Here is a 23,649-nt window from a genome sequence, read left to right as displayed (position 1 = left end):
CTGCTTCCCTGGGTATCCAGCTGGAAAAGGTCCAGAGAGCTCTAATTAACCAAACTGCTCGTTTACCTTCACAGAGCTGCTCTTCCCAAGGGCTCCACGGGAGATGAGGGAGAGATGCTGTGCCCTGTGAGGGCACATGGATGCAGAGCTGTCAGCTCACACAGGTGCCAGTGTCAACCAGCCCCTCCAATGGTTTTATGGCCAGGTGGACAAAAAGAAGAGTTGAGAACACAAAAGTTCACTGAGACTAGAGCAGGTTTACCAGTACCACAACCACACCAAGAAAGGGTTTGCCAAAGGATGCTCCTGCATCCCAGGCTCCCAACAGATCACTTCTTTCCTCAAGGGTAGGTCTCATTATATATAGTCCCAGCTCTTCTCAAAATAAGGTTTTACCATATGAAAGAAAAAAAAACCCCACTAGGAAAAAGGACCCTCAAGGTGAAAGGGGAGTAGGGACTCCAGGTAAGACTCTCTTCCAGAGGGAAACAATCCAGCTACAGAGCCATGAACAGTTTAAGGCAACAGGAGAGAACATGGATAACAGGGAACACGTGGGCCAGAGAAAAGGGTTAGAAATTCATAGATTCATCTCTATGGTTAGAAATGAATTAAAAAAAGGGAAAGGAAGGAGAGTGGCACCAAAAAAGAAACCCCACCAGGAGTGATGCAGAGCTGCCTTTCAGTGCTCCAGCCCTTGTGTTTTCTGGCCTTATTTGTGAAACACAAATAATCCAGCCTTCTCCGTCAGCAGCCAGATCCGGTGGAATTACATGTCTGAAAACTCTCGGTAAACAGAGGGAAAGCTGTGGAAACACAGCTTAGGGCAATGTGCATTAACAAGGGGGCCTTTATCACTCAACCTGGCACAGGGAAGCTGCTGGCCCTGGCTGGGGTCCGTGCAATTGGTGTGTTCCATGGGCTGCAGGCTGGGGATACCCCCAGCTCCATCCACGGATGCAGATGGGACCCACTGGAAACAGGCAGGGAGAAGGGATGCTGGCACCCATCCCTGTCCCTTCACAGGGCAGCAGAAGGGAGGGTGAGAGTGAAACATGTAGGAATCACCCTTCCCCTCAGTGCTGAGCATCTGCCTTCACCTCTGCATAAAATCCCTGCAATGACACTGACGTGCACCACGTTAGGCACGGGAGAGAGGATTTCCAGCCACGGGAGCACATCACCCACTGGAAAGAGCAGCAGGCAAGAGCTGACCCCATTTCAGGGAGTTGATGGAAAATGCTGAAATCAAATCCAGCTCACCCAGAAAGCAGGAGCTGAGCTACAGGAATGAGGGAGAGCAATTGTCTGGCCAGACCAGAGGATCAGCATGCTCCCTTCTGGCTGGAGGATCTAAGGATATGAAAGTATTTTCCAGACCAAAAACATAACACGTTTATTTTCAAAGATCTCCTGTTAAGGAGAGCCCTGTTCCTACAGGAACAAATTCCCACCTCTGCTGAAAAGCATTTCCAAGCCTTTTGCAAGGAAACCCCAGGGCAGAGGGGTCTGCAGAGCATCTCCCCCTTTATCCACATCTGCATGGGTGAGACAAATGCTCCTTGCATGCAGCATGAACGGGGGGCTCACAGTTTTTGGCCAAGATGGCCACGTCAGGCACCCCCCCAAAGCAGAAACCCCCCACTCCCATCTCTCCCTCCTTTACTCACATGAAGGGTGGCAAAGCCACTGCAGCCTCCTGCTTCCACAGTGTGCTCAAAATAAATTATTATAGTCAGTCCAAATAAATTACTGTACTCAGCTCAGACACCTCAGCTCTTGTTTCCAAGCTATTCTTGACCAAAAAGAAAATAACTCAGAAAAATTCAGGTGGAGCTTTATTTATTTTTCTTTCCTAACCAAAGAAACTTTCCTTCTACTTAAACCTGCCTGATGACAGGAGGGGAGTCAGAGCTCCTGATGAAGAGCTGCAATCCACTCTGACAGTCAGATAAGGAAAAATAAAGAGTCTTCCAAATGCATTTCCTGAGCAGGGACCTGTAATGTGTGACTACAGAATCCCAGGATGGTTTGGGTTGGAAGGGACCTTAATGATCATCTCATTTCACCCCCTGCCATGGGCAGGGACACCTTCAGCTATGCCAGGGTGCTCCAAGCCTCATACAACCTGGCCTGGAACACTTCTAGGGATTCAGGGGCAGCCACAGCTTCTCTGGGAAAGCTGTGCCAGGGCCTCCCCACCCTCTGAGCAAAAATTTCTTCCTAACATCTCACTGAAACCTGTCAGTTTAAAATGATTGGATGGTTTAGTCCATGATGAGGACTCTGATACAGAAGGATGGGAAAGACAAGGCTTTGCTTTGAAAGCTGGATATTGAATATTCTTCCTACATTTACCCTTCCAGCTGTACAGGTGCCTTTTAAAGCCACACTGGAAGACACCAGAACATTTCTACGTGCAGGTTAAGAGGCACCATCCCCACACCACACTTGGTGCTTACTGCAGCATTTTCCATCCAAAGACCTCAGAGTGAATCCATTCATCTTCCCAGTTCCTCTTAGAGAGGGAGGAGAGGACCAAGAAACAAACCTGGGCTAAAGATGGAACTATCCCACCAGGACTGCCTTCAGCACAGACCCTATATGTAATTTAAAATTTCTTTCCCCCAGACCTGCAGGGAAGTGTCTTTGCAATAGGGAGCACACAAAAGGTCAAGCAGCAAGTCAGATGTTGATGCTCTGACTTCAACCTGTGCCTGCCCAGGCAGGAGCTGTGTGCTGTCCAAGTCCATCCCAATGTGATTTTTGAGCTCAGAAGATCAGGTTTTGCCATCTGAATCCAAGTACAGGACAAGGCTGGATATCTGGGATGCAGAGATGTGGGTCACAGATCCAATTTTTCTCTTCTCCCAGTACCAGAGTATCTCCCCCCAAGTCCTGCAGCTCCTGATGACTTGGTTCAGAAGCAGGAGCAGGGATGTCACAGGTGAGGTGGAAATACACAGGGCAGCAGATCTGGTGGGAGGAGGAGCAAGAGGAGCAGCTCCAGTCACTGCAGATGCCATGTCCCATTCCTGCCCCAGGGCACAGCCACTTACCCTGTGCCTGCAGGAGCCAGCTCCTAAATTTAAAACAGCCAGAGAGCAGCTTTGAAACAACTGGGATATGTGTGCCAGAGGAGGAAGAGAACACATCCCCACTCTTTCCTTCAGCTTCTCTCGCAGTCCTGGACGTGGGGAGCAGCTCTGGCACCCACCAGACAGTGGCTACATTCCCATTTGCCTGCCAAAATCAGCATGGCAGCAGCTCCAAGGGGTCTGGATTAGGGGCATCAGTTCCTAGTCTGGGATATGAGGGATCCCACAATCTGCAAAGGGTCCCCTTGGAGGCATCTCACAGCAAGCCTGGGTGGGCAGGCACCTTCTCACCTAAGACACCCAGAATTCCCATCCATCCCACTTCCAGACTGGAACTGTGCAACAGTTTAGGCTGGAAAAGATTTGAGACCCAACACTGCCACGGCCACCACTGAACTGTGTCCTCACAGGCCACATCTACACATCTATGGAGTACTTCCAGAGATGGAAGTTGGAATTCAACCACAAGGTCTGCACAAGGTCTGAAGGGTCTCCAAATGACTCCAGGTCAGAGCCAGAGGGGATCCCTCAGCTGAGGAAAAGGAGGGAGAGGTGAGGTCCACCTGGGAATCCCTTGACTTAGGCTGATGCACCCTGGTCCTCTGGGATGTCAATGGGGAACCCTGCACAGGAATCTTGGCTTGCACAGGGACCAGTGTGTGCTAAAAGAAAGAAAGAAATGCACAGAACGGGTGGTGCACTGGGAAAAAAAAATAAAAAAATGAACCCAAGAATCCCAGAATGGTTTGAGTTGGAAGGGACCATGAAGACCACCTGCAATTCCCCTGCCTTGGGCAGGGGACACCTTTCTCTACACCAGGCTGCTCCAAGTCTGAGCTCCAGCTGTTATTTCAGACAGAAAATGCTTCCTCTCTCACAGCAACACAATAAAATGAGATATTTCTGTGGCTTCTACCTTGATGGGAAAATGGCCAGAGCTGAGAAATGCCACAATGAGCCTTGAGTGAGCCCTTCCCATGCTCCACTGCCTGCCTCTGGCACCAGGGACACAACAGTGTCCTTCAGCCCTAAGTAGGATTTCCTCTCCTTTTTCCCCCCCTCATTACCAGACACCACCAGCCACAGGAACATCTGAGAGGAAGCCAGATTTTTTTTTTTTTTTAAACAAAAAAAAACCCCAGCTTTTTTTGGTAAAAAAGCTGGTTTTTCAAAAACAGTTGGAATGTCACACAGCCCAATTCATCCTCTATTTGATAGTTAAGAGGAAACCAAAATCCTTTGGACAGAGAGAGGAGAATTGCAGCAGCTCCAGCCCCAACTGTCCAGTTCCATCCCACAACCCTGAAGGTTTTTCCTAAAACCACAAACCCTTTTTGCTCAGGAGTGAGGATGCACAGCCCATGCCACCATAGCCCTTATTTCCCTAAACACACCCCTAATGTGATCTGATGTTTCCACCCTGCCAAAAGCACAGAAAGCCTGAGAGAAGAGGGGCTGCAGCATCCCTGCTCCCTCCCTGGCATGGAGGACACAGCAAGCCACTTGTCCTTCAGTCCTTCAGTCCCCAGTGTGCAGGCTGATAGGGAGGAAAAGAAAATCCACAGTTACAAAATCTCCATCCTAAACAAACAGAGAGATGTAGGATGGAAGAAGGAAGCTGTGCCCAGGCTGGGTGCACAAGAACCCCACAAGACACCAAGAAGATGATTTGGGACCCACCAAATCAGCCTCAGGAGAACACAACAAGAAGCAGCAAGGCTAAGAAAGGAAGGAAAACCACTGCACACATCCCCCAGTTTTACAAGCTTTTTCCAACTGCTAAAATAAAAAAAAACCCTGAGCAAATTTAGCAAAACATGTCAACAAGTTCTATGTTATAGCCCAGACACACGTGTTCTCCTCAATAAGATGCATTTTTAGAAACCTTCTTTTGCAAAACCTGCTGGTGCTGGTGGGCCTTTTGTTTTCTTTGCTGGTTCCAAGTACTCACAAGCATCCTGGAGACTTTAAAAAAAAAAAAAAAAAGGCCATTTTTAGACTTGCATGTGCAGAGAAGACTAAGAGAGTGTCACCATGTGTCTGAGGTGTTAAATCCCCCAAAACCATATGCTGATGATTGCTCTAACAAAAGAGATTGCAATGATAAAAGGAAGCCTTATGTTCAAGTACCCGTTAGTCGTGCTAGATTAGAAATTACCTCACAACCCAATCTTCAGAAAAAGGCTTTAAAAGCACAGAATTTCTCCTTAATATGAAAGCAATGAACTGATAGCTACTCATTATTGAATTACTCATTCAGATTTAACAGCAGCACAAGTACAAAGCTTCTCATCTTCTGTGTCCTCTTGACAAACTACAGGGGGAAGGACAGGAGGCAAATATATCCCATGGGATTCACATGTAAACCCCAGTCCCAGAATCACAGAATGGTTGGAAAGAGCTCTGAGATCACTGAGCCCCACCTTTCACTGTCACCACCTCAACCAGACCAGAGCCCTGAGTGCCACAGCCAGTCAGGATGTGAATGAACACTTGAACACCTCCAGGGATGGTGAACACCTCCAGGGATGGGTTCCACAAGAACCTGGGCTGCCCTGCTGAATGGGAGGTCAAGGATTTGCTGGCTGACCAATACAGCATAGCCCAGGGCAGGAGAAGCTTAATTATGGGAAAAAAATGGGCCACATATTAAACAACTAGTGCCAAAACTAGTGCTGATCAAACACAAAGGAGTGGGTGGACACCTCCATGCCCAAGACCAATGTGGCCAGACAAACCATCCCCTGAAATAGCTCCTTCCCAAACCTGGCTTTGGCTTCAGCTCCAGCTGTTCCCTCACACATTGCTCCTCCTTAAATAGTCTCCCTTCCTCCTTCCTAGGGGATGATTTGCCCCACAGGATGACAGCAGGCTGCACTATCAGGAGGAAACTAAAATAGACTTTCACTAAGATTAACGTCCCACTAGCAGCTGTATTACGGTGAAATGCAACCACCTGGAGGGTTAATAAATATACAGATGGATTAATACAGAGACTGAAATTTATAAACAGACTGAACACTTCATTTCTGCAGTGAATTCCCCAGGAAGGAGGAAGGTGGGAGCACCCACAAAATAAGGAATACACCACCCAGGCAGAACAGCCGTGCACATCATGAAGTATCAGGAAGAAATTCTTCCCTGTGAGAGTGGGGGGGGCCCTGGCACAGGGTGCCCAGAGAAGCCGTGGCTGCCCCATCCCTGGAAGTGTTCCAGGCCAGATTGGATGGGGCTTGGAGCAACCTGGGACAGTGGAAGACATCCCTGGCCATGGCAGGGGGTGGGAATGAGATGATTTTTCAGGTCCCTTCCACCAAAGCATTCCGGTAATTCTCCATCTGCAGCATCAGCGCTGGAGGAGTGTGAGGATACAGAAACAGGAAGGAGCTAACAGTGTTCTTGTCATTTACCACCCAATGCACAAAATTAGAGCTAATAAAGCAAAGCAAATCTGAGATGCATTTTTGGGGCAGAAGGGACCAGAAGGCAGGTGGTTCAATACCCTAAATGAGTGTCCTTGCATACATCTAGAGCCTTCCCAAGCAGTTTCTGGAGAGGTGGCTGCTGCAGTCTGGCTGTCTGCAAGCAAGTGATGCAGATCAAGCACCCAGCAGCACTGCAAAACCAGCTATAAACACACCTGAACCTGGAAAATGGGAAAGAAAACGAACCTGGACATTGAGATTACTCTCGGAAAGACCAACTGTCCCTTCCCAAGTAACAGCAACGCAAGCAAGGATTTGCATCTATAAAGTCAAGCTACAAGAATGAGTTTGTGCTCAAGTTGTGGTTCACCACCCAAAAGACCCATCTCAGGAGAAGCAGAGCGCTCAGTGCAGGATCAGATACAGTTATCTCCAGAAGCTGCCCTGTTATCTGGTTGCACACACAGTTCCTCCATAGGATACGTGGTGGTGGGGTGTGAAAAAATGGTAAAGCCACCCTTAGCAACGTGAAGGCATCTATGAAACACCAGCCTCGTGTAACAGAGCAAACACACAGTGGGAAAAGCAGCTGGTAAAAAAAGAGGGGGAAAAAGCCCACTTCCTTGGCAGGATTTCTTTCCAAATGATGGTTGCTCAAGCCTACTCGGGGATTCAGGACGTCAGGAGCAGCTCCCATGCATGAGGATGAATGGTGACTCAGCAGGTAAAAGCTGTCAAAAACACATCCCAGAATTGAAATGATAAAAAAAAAAATCAGGAGGAAAAGCTATAAACACCTCGAGCAGTTTTGCTTTGTGCACTGGTTGGATGCCAGGGGAGCCCCACTGCCACCCCCAGCACCCACAGGGGTTCCCTCCTCCAAAGGCAGAGCCACCGATGTCAGCGGGATCCCCGACCCCAGGAACCACTCTGGGATCTGTGTCAGCCCCAAATACAACGTGCCATGGGATCCCAGCACCTCTGCATTTCAGATGGGATGCTAAAGACAGCCTTGCACCCCACTCCAGCCTTCACTGCACATTGCTCCAGAGAGGACAGGAGTGAGACTTCTTAATGCACATTCAGACAAAAATACTTCTTTCTTTTTTTTTTTTTTTTTTTTTTTTTTTTAACACTGCCTTTTTTTAATTTAAGTTTTATTTAAAAGTCAAAAAGCCCAGCCAACATGAAAGGCTGGATAAACACTCCTCCTTTCCCCAGCAGAAATTACAAAAATGCCTTTGAATTTGTTTTGGCAAGAAACAATGTTTTTTATGAAAGAGCTTCATTGAAAAGTCACAATTTGGAATGTATTCATCTATTCTACATTTTTTTAAAAGTTTTAATTACCACTTTAGGAGTATTTTGACATAGTTTATGGTTTGTTAGATTGTGCTGTGTGCTACAAATGCCAAACACACCTTTTGGAAGTGCCTTATTATTGTATTAATGCAAAATGCTGGGCTTGTGCTGCCGAGAATCGTGTCGGCAAATGAAAAATAATAAATTAATTCCATTTGGAGAAAACGCTGCCATTTATAACCCAGCAATTAAGAACAGATTTAATTTTAGATATTGCTGCACCCTTCAGCTTAGCAAGTTATTCAGTACCAACACTGGTACTATCAGTGTATGCTCAGTTCTTTAAAAAACAGACCCAGGCCAACTTCTCACCCCTTAAATTAGCGATGCTAGACATGAAAAGTTAATGCTGCTTTCCTCTCTCCTGAAAGCTGCAACATATGGATTCTGCTTGGGGAAAAAAAAAAAAAAAAAAAAAAGCAGCACATGCTGGGATTTCTACTATAACAGGCCAAATTTTATCAGCCACAGGCACGTAAGGAGTTAACAAAAAACTCCAAACCTCAATGGAGCGAGGCAGTGTTTGCAAACCAGGGGGTGTATTTTGAGGGAGAGGAAAAGAGCCCAAATCCTGGCTCTGGAGAGATACCCACAGCCCCATCTCCCTCCCCAGGGCCAGGCAGTGCTGCAGCAGGAGATGGAGAGAGGGAAAACCCCTTTTTATTTGGCTGCGGCTCTGCCAGCGGGAAGGCGATGCCCAGGGAGGGCTGGTGCTGCGGGCAGGGCTCCAGCTGGCACCGAGGGGATGGGAGGCTGCTGGCTGCATCCCACACAGGGAACACTCAGAGGGACCAGCACCTGCATCCCTGGCAGTGATGGGGCAACCCCCGGGGACACCCTGAGAGCCAAAGGCTGGCGGGAAACGGGACCTCAGTGGCTCCCCTGGGGCACACGGCATAAAACGCTGTCACCAGCAGCGACCTGGACACCATGAAAACAGGCTGTGGCCAAGGAAAGGGAAGGGGAATAGGAGCAAGGACATGGGAACTCCCCTTCCCCCACGTGTCCTCACAGTGTCACCAGGCTCCCAGGCACCTCCAGCAGCAGGAGAGCACAATGTACGGAAAGAAGGGACGCGCAGGGGTTGTGGCAGCAGTCCAGACTTGGAAAGCAAAATTAACACATGTGGGAAGGGACAAGGAGGGAAAGAGCTCTCTGATGATGGCAGTGGGGCCCAGGGCATCCCCTGCAGCACTGAGGTGACACGGTGACACCTCTTTGCTATTGTCACAGCAGCACAGCTGCCAGGCCACGCTCTGGGATCCCCAAGGGTGGCCTGACCAAAGCCAGGTGTGATTTTGTCACACGAATGCTGTGGGCTCGCTGCAGGAAAAGCAGGATAATGCTCCAGGCTTCTCGTTACACAGGCGGCCAGGACAGGCAGCACACCCAGAGCTGTGTGGAAATAGCCAAGTTTGGGTTTTTTTGACATGGAGATGATGAAGACAACACTCACCACAGTAAGTCTTAACAGTGCAACAAAAAGATTTTGTGAAGCACTAAGGGGATCCCCCCCCAAAATCCCAGTACCAAGCTGGGACAGAGCGGCAGAGCTCACACAGAGAAAAGCTCTCTGCATCCTTGGGATCCTGCCATGGGTAAACGCAGATAAACCAAGTGATAAGGACTCAAAAACCCCCAGAGGGACTTGCCAGCCCCCAGAAGAACCAAGGGCACCTTCACCACACCCTTGACCTGCCACAAGCCCTCTTGGGTCACACGTGAAAGCAAGTAAAACTAAATTAAACCTCGGCTTTTATAGGGCTCCCCCTTCTCTTTGGACAAAAAAAAGAAAAAAAAAATCCCCAAGCACATATTTTTATTTATCAAAATTCCAGCACTCTCTTTTCCTGCTACATCCTTCTCAAAGGCTGTACTGAGGAAGATTGCTGCACTAATTGTAAGTCTCTAGAGAAACAGGCTTTCCTCTGCTTTCACACTGGAATTAGTTACGCTCAGCCTGACCTTGCATTATTTTTAAGCTCTGCAACATTAAAAGAAAATTAAGAGAGACTTGTTAAATCCCTTAAAAGGTAAAACAACCCTATTGCTCCAGGTTTACACACACAAAAAAACTCAAACCCAAACCAAAAACGAGCTCTTAAATCACAACTACCACTTTAATGTGGTTGGATTTAGTCTTATATTTTAAATTCATTCATTTCTCGTTCACTCAAACAATCACACCAGCTTTAATGAGTTCTCCCTATGAAAACTCCAACAACAAAGGATCACATTTGCTCTTGTTCCAGAGCTCCACACACCTCAAAAGAAAATCCTAAAGCATCGTGTGCTTCTTAGCAGCCAGATTACCAGCTTTTAATCCTCTCTGCCAGATGTATTTTTAATCTTTTTGCATGTAATAAAGCAAATTAGTGTAATTGTATGGGTAAACTGAATCAAAATAGGCACATAAGATTAAAAAACCCCTGAATTTGGTTATGTTTTGCAGATGTGGCAACTAACAGAGCTGGGAGCTGAATCAGCCCTGCGGGCACTGGCAGAGGGAGAAGCTGCTGCAGGGTGAGTGAGGAGCTTCATCAGCCCTTGGCCACAAGTCATGGGCTTGTTTCTCCTCTGGGTCCCATGCAAGGGACCACACCAGCTCCTGGATGAGCAATCACAGCATGGTTTGGGTTGGAAGGGACCTTAAAGACCACCCAGATTCAGCCCTTGCCATGGGCAGGGACACCTTCCACTGTGCCAGGTATCTCCAAGCCCCATCCAGGTTGCTCATCCCTCCAAACTGACACTGCTCTGGCTGTCTCAAGCCACCCCTGTAACTCATTATGCAGGTTCTTTGCTGTCAGCAGCTTAGATGGGATTTTGGGAGTACATACTTGGCTGTGAGGGTGGTGAGGCTGCAGCACAGGTTTCCCAGAGAAGCTGTGGATGCCCTTCAGGTATCTTCTCACAGAAGCCACCCTGCTACCAAAATTTTGCCAGGCAAACTCAACACAGCCCAGGGAAATGGATCCTCCAGCCAGGAGGATTCTGCTGTAGTTCAGTAGGGGTGTGGGCTGGACTCCCAAATCTCCCACATTGAGATTACTGACTGCTCAGGGCAGTGGCAGAAGACACCAACTATTCCCACTTTAAAACCAGAAACCAACTGAACATCAATGCTGACATCCAGTGTGGCTTCAGGAGGGATTTAAAGAACTTGGGCTTCTTCGTTCCCTAATCCCACACCATTCCCCACTACCAAGCAGGATGGATTTCTAACAATGCAAAAGCATCTGTGCACATTTTTGTAATTATTTCAGACCCAGCAGAGAGCACCCTCCCCTTTCTGTAGGGTTAATCTAAAGAACAGTTGCCAAAATGCTGAGAACACAGCGGAACAATAGCTCCTCTGATGAAATTCCTCCACTCCATAGAGAAACCAGTATCCTCCAGCTGCTGTGGCTTGTCCAGAGAGATCTCCGAGTGTTTCCCGGCTCCCATAAATAACAGGAGAGAAAAAAAAATATTACAAACTCAAAGATTCGAGCGCAGCTTGCAAAAAATGACTGCAGAGCCCTTGCATCTAAGCACAACACAAGTTTTATTAATGCAACATTTGCCTTGTGTGACATATAAACCCGGGACATCAGTGGAGGGAGGGCAACGCCGGCCACCTGTCCCGGGGATAGAGACTCGCCAAACTTATCAGCACAGAGACCACTTCCAGCAGCTCCATCCCTTTAAATCCTCATTCTCAGTGGAATCTCTGATCAGTCATTTATAAAAGCTGGGAAGCCAGGCTGGACAGCTGAATTACAGCAGCTATTATCCACATATGCCTGAATACCAGCAGACACCTTTATTTATAAAGGCTCTCCGGCTGACCGAGATTTGACATCAGCTACAAAAAGCACTCAGCATCCAACTGGCTGCTCCAGAAGAATGTGAGGAGAGGTTGGCAAGCAGGGGCTAAGCAGACACCTTTGCACAGCTTCCCTGCTGCTGCCATGACTCCTAACCCAGCAGGTTTAAGTAATTGATTTCCTGAGCAGACACACAAAGTTGCACACCTTTGCCTCTTTCGTTATGGATTCAAATGCATTGTTCTCCCCTCATCCCTAATTCTAAAATATTTGGAGTATTTTATCAGGCCTATCCTCTCTCTTTTTAGGGTCTCTGCACTTTACAAGATGCTGTTTGTTGCTTGTTCACCTTTAGGCTCATCCCCACCTGTGAGCTGTGAGCTCATTTTCCATGGAAACTGGAAACCTTGACAGGTCACACAAGTGCAAGAGGATGGGGAGGGAGAAGATGATAAAAAATTCTAGTTGCTCTTGGCAGATTTCTTTAACTCTAACGGTCTCGGTGACAATCCCTGATAACAGAAGGTGACCAAAGTGTGAATTCTGCCTTAAACTGACAGAATTCCCAGGAGCAGCACCTGCAAACACAGCCCACGGGGCTCAGCTGGGCCAAGGAAGGCTCTAAGTACCCATCACACTCCTGATCTACTGTAATAACCTGAAACAGGAGCTGGCACCTCTGCCAGGACAGAGATTGGATCCAGTTCCCAACAGGGCTCCAAGGGCTGCCCTGACCCTGCCAGCACAGCCAATGTAAAGAAGGGATTTCCTTGCCTCATTTCTCAAGCAAGGACCATTGAAAGCATCCTCCTCTGACCTCCAAAAGCATCCTTGCTCAGCCTGGAGAAGAGAAGAGTTATGAGAGAGCTGGAGAGGGGCTTTGGACAAGGGATGAAGTGACAGGACAAGGAGCAATGGCTTCCCACTGCCAGAGGGCAGGGATGGATGGGATTTTGGGAAGGAATTCCTGGCTGGGAGGGTGGGCAGGCGCTGGCAGAGGGTGCCCAGAGCAGCTGTGGCTGCCCCTGGACCCCTGGAAATGTCCAAGGCCAGGCTGGACAGGGCTTGGAGCAGCCTGGGACAGTGGAAGGTGTCCCTGCCATGGCAGGGGTTGGAACAAGGTGAGCTTTAAGGTCCCTTCCAGCCCAAATCATTCTGGAAGTCTGTGATCCTTCTTGCGCCCAGCACCCATCCCTCCCTCCCACGGCAGCAAAACCCTCAGCACAACCCTCCAGCTAAAATTCCCTACAGATGATGAAAATTAGAGAGCTGAGAGCAGCAGGAGCAGCCAAGTGATCTCGGGCATCCCTCACAGCACAGCCTGGAGCTCTGGGGAGGTTTTCCTGAGGGGCTGCTGGATGGGATCCCTGTGGTGCCACCCTCAAGCCCCCAGCAGCAGTGTCAGGAAGGAGCTGTGTGCTGTCCCTGCACTGCAGAGTAAGTTGTTATGGTTACTGAAGGGTTTGTTGGGCTTTTTTTCCTCCTCTTCTAAAAAGAATTCTTATCAGTTTAACATAATACCACCAGTCAATAACAATTCTTATCTTAAAAGGTCACTCAGGTAGTTATAACTCAACATTTCATCTATGTTTGCATTATCTGGAGGGAAACAGCCAGGGGACTTTGTATTTTTTTTAATAATTCACTTCTTTGCAACTCTAAGATTTTAGAAAAACCCTACCCAGAACCAAGCCGACCCTGTGGCAACTTGAGTACACTGGGGAACAGTCAGAAAAAAAGGTAGAAAAATCACATTGATGTTTGCTGCATGAGGAACAAGAGGAATATCCCAACAGGAAAACTGAAAAGCAGGAAAATGTATGGACACAGAGTGCAGCTGCTGCAGAAACACCGTGTTCTGTTTGTAAATGTCAGATCAGCCAAGTTTCACCACAACAAATGTTGTGGGTTTTTCCCTCTACATTTCTCTCCCCAATTTCTTCCTTCTTCAATTCCCATTGCTGGTAGGGGACAGAGAAAAGGGGACGACAGGAAAAACCCAATGACAAGAAGAATTGATCTGTGATGTTCAGGGTTAAAAACACAGGAGAAAAAAAAATGCAGCAGCATGGAAAGTGGGTTTTAAGATGCTTCTGGCTAAACCTGGTTAAACCCTGTTTTATCCACCCACTCAATTTCTTCTTATAACAACAATTAAAACTCCAAACACAGCACATGCCCATTCCCCACCAGGCAGCAGCACAGCCAAGGAGCAGGAGAACTAACTGCTTAAAGGAAAGACAGGTTTGTGGCTTGCCTGAAACAAGTTGTATTTAAAAAAAAAAAAAAAGCAATCTGGAATTAATTATTTGTGAGGATCAGTAACAGAAGAGAAGCTTTTTGAAGCACCCCATGCTTCTAAAGCAGGGCAGCCTTGCTTGAGAGCAAAGAGTGGAGCAGAGCTGCTGAATCCTGCAGAGGACAGTCACAATATTAACATTATTTTAAGTAAAATAACATCTCCAGGCATGACAGCTCAACAAGCTGGGCCACATCCAGCTCCTGCATGGAACAGGGAAGGCTTGCAGGGGTTGTGGCAGGAGCTGGCTGAGCTCTTGGTTCAACAGAGCTATCAGCATCACCCATCTGTGTTTTCCACCTTGGACAGACCCTTGCCCACAACGTAAAATGACCCTGAATTTGTGGTAGCACCTTTCTCTGCCCCAGAATAATCCACAGAATAATCTCTGTGGATTGTTCTGGCAGAACACAAGAAAGTGTTTGCACTGCAGCTCAAGCACTGCAAATGCCCTGAGAGGCCTGCCAAGGGCAGCAGCCTGGGTGAATGGTAGAGAAACACATGGTTTACACCCTGGCTTCAGCTCAGAGAGCAGAAATCTACAGCAAGCTCCAGACAGGAGTGCTGAGCCCAGGAAGCCTCAGCTGAGGTGCTGCAGCACACACCTGCACAGAGCCCATCAGAGAAAGCAGGGTAAAATTCAGACACCTTCACCAAAACCCTTGATACAGCCATGCCATGGAGTCACTGTGTGTAAATACATCCAGAAAGCCCCACACTGATCAGGGCATCTTCATGGGTGAGCCTGTGCTGGAAAATCCTTCACTCCCAGCTCCTCCTGCTTCAGCCAGGTGTGTTTGTCTCCTGCATGGAGAGCCAGGAGAAGCTCATGCACCTGCCTCACACAGCCAGGTCCTGCCAGGTACAAAACAAACTGGGTTTCTGTCTCTGCAGCTGGCCCACTCACCCCAGCCAGACTCATTTTTTGCTCAGCACCCAGAACCAGAGCAAACCAAGCTGCAGAGCTGTCCTGCTATGGGTGAGACCATCCCATGGTCTGCTCCATCAGAGAAAATCCAGCTTGCAATCCCTCTGTGCCAGAAACAGAACTCCCTCTGCCCACAAAACCCCTTCCAAAGAACAGCCAGCAATACCTTCTCCACCAGAGAATCCCAACCCTGTTTTGATGAGCTCCTGCCCTTCCACTTAATGCATCTGCTGCGGAAGAGGAAGTCAGGAACGGATCTGCTCACTCCAACCTCAACTTTATTTGTAATCACTGGGCCACGATGGAAAGCCACTGGCTTGGCTGGTTGCCACTGCCCAGCTCGCACTCAGCAATGACCTCTGCAAATCTCTGTGTCTCTTCCTAGGACCAGAGCACTGGAAAGATTAAACACAGCATTTTTTAAGGGAAAAGGGATGAACATGCAAGCCTGGGGATCCCTTGCATCAGACCTGCAGCCTCTTCTAGATCCCTCAGCAGCTCTTACGTAACCAAGAGTTAGTAAAATAGTAATGGTCTTGTTTATTTGGTGAAAATAGGAAATACAAAGGGCACCTGCCCACTCAGAGGTAGATTTGCACAAACACACAGTTCATGTGAGGGCTCATCCCACCGCCCTGCAGACAAAAAGAGCTTCAAACACAACGACCTGTGCTTTGTGTGGGCTCCTGCGCTCAGCTGGCACCGTGCAGGAAGAAAGGAGGGAGCCAGGGCCATCAGGTGGGAGCCCCAAAACAGAGCCCTGCAGTACAGCAGCTGCTCCCCTCTGTGATGAACCCAGCCCCGGGGCTGGGGTGCAGTGGCAGTGCCAGGGGTGCCCTTTCTCCCAGCAGTTATCTGTGGTAACACTAGACACGAGCTCGGAGTGCTAAAGCACTGACGGATGCGTCCTAAAATAAAGCTGGAGTTCACACTAATCACTATTTCAGTTACACTGATTGCAAGCACAACTCCCAGCTCAGTAAGAAGTGGCTTTCACAGGCAACAAACAGAACCAAGGTGTTTTTTTGTTTTGTTTTTTTTAATGGAACACGAGAAAAAGAAAGGGCAAAGCTTGAGAAATTGTAGGGAGATGGGAATTCTTCCCATGATCCACAACCTTCAACTGCTTCAGGGGAACTCTGTGGGAAAATACAGCTGACTGGAGCATCAACTACTTTAAAATCAACTGCCCCAATTGCAAATATGCAATTGGTGAAACAGGCATGAAGCTTTGCTCACATTTGGAGGTCTAACACGCCGAAGGATGCAACTGTGCAGAGGATCATCCACCAGCAACAGTGTGAGCTACGAGCAGAGAGCTTTCCCCACTCATCCATTTAATCTCATTTGCAGATAAGTGTATTCACAAACTAGATTATTTTAATTGATGGCTCTACAGCTGGTTCCCATTCAGCTCTTGATCTAAAGCTGTTCTCGACCTCTCCCATCAATCTGTATCCTGACAGTGATGCTCTGTGTGCTTCCTCTCCTTCACCAACATCCTCCCTGCACCCACTCTGGTAGGAGAGAAGGAACTTCAGCTTTGCTGCTTTTCCAAGCACAAATACAAGATACGTGCACAGAAGGAACCAAGGAACAAGCTGGTCCAGGCAGAGAATTCCAGCTCAGAAATGCTTCCCTGCCTCTTTCACATGCACTCCAGCAATGGGATTTTTCCCAGTTGAAGTGAGTGAGGAAATGAACCCTGGCATCAGGCCCCTCACTGAACTACCTGAGAAAATGGTTAAAAGGACACTGCAAAGTATGGAAAGGTCTCTGGGAGAAAGCAGCCCACCCATGAGCAGCCCTCTGACACCACACTGTGCTCCAGGCAGCAAAACAAGACTGTTACCATTAGTTAACTTTTTCCTTCCCATTTTAAGCATTACTGCCTAAAACTTACCACCCTGGCAAGCTCTGCCACACCCCATCCAAAAGACCTGGCCCTCATTAGCTCTGCCAATGGAGGAGACTTTGTCATTCATGCTGGCAGAATTCTGGGAGCAGGCACAGGAGTGTCTCCTGAACTCCTTTTACTGCAAGGGACACATGCCAGGAACGACAAGAGAGGGAGTTTTTAAGCAAATAGGAGAAAAGACAGAAGAGCAAAGTGCAAGCCCAGAAGAGTCTCCTGTAGGTCCCAGCACTGGGGTGAAGGGGACAGCAAAAGGAAAACCTTTGTAATGCCACACCACAGACCTGCCTGCAGCCTGCAGTGCTTCCCACAGCCACTCTGGAAAGCATCCTTAAAAATAAAAATAGCTTTGAATCACAAAAGAACACTGGGTGTGTAGCCTGGCTCAAAGCCCCTGGCTAACACCACTCTGGTACTTCTGTACCCCTACCCTTGGTATTTTCCAAAAACCTCAGCACTGATAGCTTTTAGCCCTCAGGTTTGCAAACAAAACCTGGGAAAGATGTGTGGCAGCAGGTCAAGCAGCAGCAGGCAGGCTAAAAGCAAGTGTCAGCTCAGCAGATCTGAGGCTTGCCCAGGTCACCCAGAGAAGCTGGGGCTGTCCCATCCCTGGGAATGCTCAGGACCAGGCTGGATGGAACTCTGAGCAGCCTGGTCTGGTGGAAGCTGTCCCTGTCTGAGGGGTTTCAGCAAGATGATCTTTCAGGTCCCTTCCAACCCTTCTGTGAGTCTGTGATCTCTCCATTTAGGAGTCTCAGTTCCTAATTTTTAATAAGCAGAGCCAGCAGGGCTGCTCACATCCCTCTCCAGGCAGAGACAAATGTGTGGAATGACCACACAAAGCCAATGTCCAGCCCTGCACTTAGAATTCCACATCACATCCAGCAAGCACAGGCTAAGTTCCTCACCCCATCCTCCTCCTGGGCTCCTCCAGTCCCACTGTGTGACAGCCCAGCAATGCCCTCACACAGCCCAAGGACATTTAAACCAGAGCTCAGCATTGCAATGCAACTGTAAGCCAAGAAACATTTTTTTTTTTTTAAATGGGAAACACCCTCAAACGGGGCACTGGATGATTTGCCATCAGTGGGGGCCATCAGGGATGAACTACAAAATTTGCACAGTGCAAGGGTAGCAGCTTCCTGATGGGCTGGGAGACTGTCTGTGGCTGGGGTGGCAGCAACAGATGCAGGGCTGGAGCCACAGGGAGCTAAGGATATAAGCAGCAAGGTCTGCAGGAATATGTAATACCTTTTAATAGACCAGCTGGTACAGTTGGGAAAAAAAAAAACAACACAATCACACAAGCCCTCCTTTGAGCTGGTGCACCTTCATGCTTGGCCATTTTTTCCAGCTGCATCACTTGGTCTATTAAAAGACATTACAGCTCCCTGCAACCCTTGTCTCTTCCTTTGGCCAGTCCTTCTCAGGATGAGGAATCTAGGTCATCCTGATGCTCTCCTTGTGATACCTGACAGCCTGCTGAAATGAAATAAAGATTTTGGCCCTAACATATGGAGCAGTTAATGTCCTGTGCACAGGCCAGAGAAAGCTTGTTGTCCTTTAAGGCCAAGAGCTTAAAGCTGTCACTGCTTCCATCAGTGCACATGGGTGTCTGGACACCTGGAGGACCTACAGGAGTCTTTGGGCACTTCTGTCAACCTTGCAGGAATGAGGAAGCCAGGGCTGGTGGGGTGGGATGTGGGACTGCCTTGGGAACAAACTGCAGAGGGGTGCTGGAGTAGATGAAAGCAGATTCTGCACTCAATGCCCAAAGCCTACACACCATGTGGCATGGACACAGCCCCCACATCTCCTCACTGGGTCTGCAGCCTGCAGAGCAGCCATCCCCAGCACCCCTGGGTGCCCCGGGAGGAGCACAGGTCCCATTCCCACCACAAGGCTCACCCCACTCCTGCCTGACCTTTACTGGTAGCTTAGAGGAGGTCAGCGCGTCCTGACGGCTCCGAGCAGCTGGGACTGAAGCTGCCCAGCAAGGCCAGGCTGGAAGGAAGGAAGGAAGTTATAGCAGGCTTTTAAATAGTGCTGTGCAATACCTGAAACTTCTATTTCTGTGCACGGATGATATGGTTTCCATATTCTCCTCCTTCTCAGCAGACCAAGCCATTCACGCTCAAATTGAATTAGCAACAACCCACGCTCCTCACCAGTTTAAACCATTAAAGCTCAGTGAAGCCACTGTGTGGGACAGTCCCAAGCTGTACATTTTCACCTAAAGAATGTGTAGATGTCCTTCCATGTTTGCTTCCCACTCCTATTTTCCCTTTATAACCAAGCAATGCATTGCAGGTGGTCTTGCAGCCCCAACACCTCCGTGTGCCCCCAGACACCAGTGCAGCTTCCTGCAAGACATCTGAGGCTGGCAACAAGGTTACATCCACCCCTCCAGGCTCAGGCAGGGAACCAGAGAATCAGGAGGATCCCCAGGGCTTCCTGAGGGTCATACACAGCTGAGCCACCTGGGGTTTGCAGTACTGATGAGGACAGCTTGGCGGTCACAATGAAAATACCCTCACACTTGGAAAAAAACCACCAAGATAGAACTCCTTCAAACTAAATATACTTGCTTCTCTGTGGCAATTAACCAGTTACAAATTTTTTCTTCCTTGAGTTTTCCCATCACATCTGCCATTCATCAAGACTTCTCATCTTGAGTCTACCAGGCAAGAAACAACCTGGACACCTTTGCTGAAATGGGTTTTCCTCCACTCCTGGTGCACACAGCTGAAGGCTCTGAGCCCAGCACCACCAGTCAGAGAGGATCTCTGAGCTCTGGGCTCCCTTTGGGACCCTGATCTCTGCTGTTGGTGATATTTCCAAGGATGGTGCTCATCCACCACGGACCACAGCAGGGCTGCCACCCCCTCCTAAGGACCATCACACCTAGGAGTAAATTCCAGTTTTCCCACCTCCCCACAGGGTTGGGACAAGCAGCAGGTCCTGCATGCATGAAACAACTCAATTCTCACGAGGAGCCAGCGTAATTCCAACACCTGCTCCAGGACATAAGCCAGCAGCTTACACTCAGCTGGTGACACCCCTTCCCAGACTGTGGATTTCACAGAAAGGGAACATCCCCTGCCTTACAGCCCCCAGACCAGGGATACCAGTGGGACACCTACAAGCAGGGAGCCACTATTTCCAAGTCAGCAAACACCAGGAAAATGTATCAGGAGCCACCTCAGGCCCCAGCCCAGGAAAGAATCGAGCCTAAATCAGTAATGCAAACACCAGGATTCAAAGAGTAACGAGTAATGCAAGGTTTGATGATGACGTTGCTGTTCAGGACTTGGTGTGATTCCACTGCCAGGCAAGTGACAAGTGCCAGACTGCCAAACAGGCGTGGAACAGGAGTGATCTAAGGAATACAGGTGGTTTTAGGAAGGCAGGACTAACACAGGAGACTAAAAGCTACTTCCTAACTGAGCCTGGTTACAAATCTCAGCTGAACTTCCCTGCACTGCAACAGGATTGCCTGGAAAAGCGCGTGTCCTGCTCTGCAGGATGCATGGGTACGTCCATCCCAAGGGAAAGCCATACAGAGGGGATGCTTGGCGAGAAAGAGGAACTCAACAGATCCAGGTTTTGGCACTGGAGTTACGAATGCCCCGGAGGAAGAGATCGTTTTTGGAAGGCACGCCAGGGAGAGCTCAGGCAGCTCCACCAACGCAGCGAGGGCCAGGCAGGAGGCTGGATGCCAAGCTCTGCACGCAGGAGAAATCCGCGCGCCAAGCAAGGTCACCGGGATTACAGGGGCAAGCAGGGATTGCTCGCACGAGTGGAGATGGGAAGGGCCCAACCCCTGGTCTGCACCCAGGCTTACACCGAGAAAATGCCACCACACAGGTGGCCCTACGTGACTCTGCGTCCAGGACCACTTCAGAGCCCTGTTTTCCTGCACAATTCTCCTTTCCTGGTGGCAGGAGGCAAATCACCCCCCTCCAAGTCCCTGGCCGACCGAGGGGATGCGGCTACTGCCAAACCCACAGCTGGAATGAAAAGCTGAGATGCTGATTAAAATTTAAAAAAAAAAAAAAAATTAAAAATATATTGCTCACACCAACTCGCAGAGGGAATCGCAGCAAACCTGTGCTGAAGCTGGCACGGGAAGCTGCAGATTTATCCAGGAGCAGCCGAGTTTGGAGAATGTGTTCCCTCCCAGCACCCCCCCCCCTGCCCGGGGCCTCCCCACCCAAAGGGATGGATGAGGTTCATCCCTTCAGCTGTTTATAAAAGCAGCAGTATTGCGCTCAGACGCACTCGGCAGCATTCCTCCCTCTCATTCCTGCAAGCTATATAAGGGAACGGCCAATTCCAGCCTCGCTCCCCTGAAGCCAGCCCCGATCCCTTTGCGCCGGAGCAGCTCCAGGCTCGGTTTCCTGCAGAAGGGCTTAAATCCGTCCTCGGTGGAACACGGCGCTGCGCTGGACCTTGTCATCAAATGGCAGCACGCAGGCAGCTGCCAAATCCTGCCGGCTCGGTGCTCTAATAGGGAACAGCTGGAGAAGGACCCTGCATTCCTCCCGCCCCGTCCACACCGGGGGCTCTGTTTGGGATCCGGCCGCAAGATTTCCACCCATCACGGAGCGCAGCCGGCCGCTCCCCGGCGCTGCTCTGCCACGCACAGCCCAAAACCCAACAGCTTCCAGCCCCCTGCGATTTTGGTGCTTAGGAATGGGGAGCTTGCTTTGCTTTTTATGGGTTGCGGGATTTTTTTTTTTTTTGGGTTTTTTTTTTTTGTTTGTTTTTTTTTTTTTTGAGAGGTGTTGGAGAAACAGAACTGCGCAACTAAATGGCATTTTGCCTTCCCGGCTGATCCTCTGTGTTACAAAAACTCTACTTTAAGCAACTTGCATCCCTGTGTACATCCACACTTAGGAAGGCACACATCTGTAACACACCCCCCGTAAATAAATACGGGAACACACGGCGCAATTCGCACGGCGCTTGTGCCATTCCCATCCTGCCCCAACTCCCATTTACTTCGGAGGAGTTGAGCAACTTGTAATGGCAAATAAATAAAAGAAAAATATAACACTTTCGGTAGCCACGCACATTTTCTGTCCTGCACCCCGCACGCTCAGTAACATGAAACAGTCCACTCATATTTTCTCAGAGCTCTGCTGAAACACAAGGGGGTATTCAGAGCCGCAGGAAAAAAATGCGTCCAAACAGGATCTGAATGATGAAATAGGAATTGCCACATTTAACAGGAAAAAAAAAAAAAAAAAAAAAAAAAAAGGATAACCCAGTTGCCCAGACCTTTATACAATAACAGTTCGTCTGAGGTAGCGATGGGCTGCTTCTGCATGTTGCAGAGAGCAAAGCAAGCCACGTTGCCCAAAAGAAGCCTAGAAAATCCAGACTCTACGTGACCTGACTTACTTATTTCACAGGAAACTGCATGGAAGGAGGAAGGGGGGGCACGGGGGGAAAAAAAAAAAAAAAAAAAACCCACCAATCATTCATGCTACCGTAGTTACACCACGCCATGGAGCGGAGTAGTTTGCTGTGAAAAACCAAACTGCAATAAGCCAAACACCGTTTGGAAAATAAAACGTGAGCAGAGAAGCCGTTCCCACAACCGAGCTGGGGGAGCCCCCCGGCTCCCAAACCGCACCCGTTTCTTGGGGTTGGTTTTTTTTTTGTTTTTTTTTTTTTAAATTTCGACGGCATTAGAGCACCGCCCGAGAAGGCTCGCAGCAAACGCCAGCACTCACCGGGGTTGTTCGCCTCCCCTTCGAGGATGTGGAGCTCGGTGCAGTCTGCCAGGGAATGCTCGAGGCAGAGCTGGAGGAAGCGAGCCTGGGTCCGGCTGACGCGTTTGAGCAGGGAGAGCAGCGCAACAGTCTGCTCGCACTCGTTCCAGCCCTTGAACCACCCGGCCAGCACGCCAACCTGGTCTCGGAACATCATGGTGAGCCGGAGGGACAGCTCTGCGGGGAGAGAATAAATAACCGGGACAGCCTCCCTGCCCCGGCGCCGCTGCCGCCACCGTGCTCGGGTCAGGGGTATTAAAAATAAAAATAATAATAATAATAATAGTGATGATTTAAAAAAAAAAAAAAAAAAATCTCCTTTGCGACGCGAAGGGCGGGTTTGGTTTCTGGACGCAGCTCTCGGCCTGGGCTGGGTTTTGCTCCCTCTCTTCTGGCTTCGGTGCAGCGCTGGATTCCTGGAGGGAGGGAGCGAGGGAGGGAAGGAGGGAGGTGGTGGGGCCGAAAAAAAAAAAAAAAAAAAAATTAAAAAAGCCAAAAAAAGGAAAATCCCAGCGTCAGGGCTGCAGCCAGCGAGGGCAACGACCTCCTCCCGGCGGGGGCTTCACACCTGGAACAGAGAGAGGAGGGGGCGTCAGGGGGGCTGCAGGAGGACGAGGAGGATGGAGAGGAAGGCTCGCACTCAGCCCGCTGCCTTCCTCCCACTCCCCATCCAACGCGCATTCCCCCGCCGTCACCGCGATCCCCCCACATCCAGCACCGCCATTCGGGATGGGGGGGGGGAGCACCCAGCACAATCCCCCCTCCACTGCAGCACAGTCCCGTTCCCCCCCCCCCCCAAAAAAAAAAATTTAAAAAAAAAAAGTTCTCCCCCGCACACACACACTCCGTATAAAAACACACTCACCTGACTCATACCGGCCCCGGCGATCGGGGGAGGAGGGGGCGGCGCGGCGTTTTTAAGGTGGCCGTGCCATGTCCATGGGATGAAGGGGGGGGAAAACGAGGGAAGGAGGCGGGAAAAGGGAAAAGGGAAAGAGGGGAGAAGAGGGGGGAGGGGGGGGGGGGGCGCGCG

The 23,649-nt window shown here is 49.4% G+C and overlaps 1 protein-coding gene across 4 annotated transcripts in view; it reads right to left on the bottom strand.

Annotated features, from left to right (window-relative positions):
* SAMD4A (sterile alpha motif domain containing 4A) overlaps positions 1 to 23,636 on the bottom strand; it is a 98,477-nt gene extending 74,841 nt beyond the window's left edge. For 2 of the 4 annotated variants that reach the window (XM_053980293.1, XM_053980296.1), the window contains exons 1-2: positions 23,482 to 23,636; positions 22,578 to 23,184 (exon numbers count right to left, since the gene is read on the bottom strand). In XM_053980293.1, the coding sequence (XP_053836268.1) occupies positions 22,578 to 22,773 (196 nt within the window). In that variant the 5' untranslated portion in view covers positions 22,774 to 23,184; positions 23,482 to 23,636. The remainder of the gene's footprint in view (positions 1 to 22,577; positions 23,185 to 23,481) is intronic. The other 2 variants (XM_053980295.1, XM_053980297.1) reach the window with 1 other exon arrangement.
* Positions 23,637 to 23,649: the final 13 nt, after the last annotated feature.

This window comes from Vidua macroura, chromosome 6, assembly GCF_024509145.1.
Source record: "Vidua macroura isolate BioBank_ID:100142 chromosome 6, ASM2450914v1, whole genome shotgun sequence".
NCBI lineage: Eukaryota > Metazoa > Chordata > Aves > Passeriformes > Viduidae > Vidua > Vidua macroura.
Note: the sequence above shows the minus strand (reverse complement) of the source record. Positions and strands in the feature narration are given on the sequence as shown.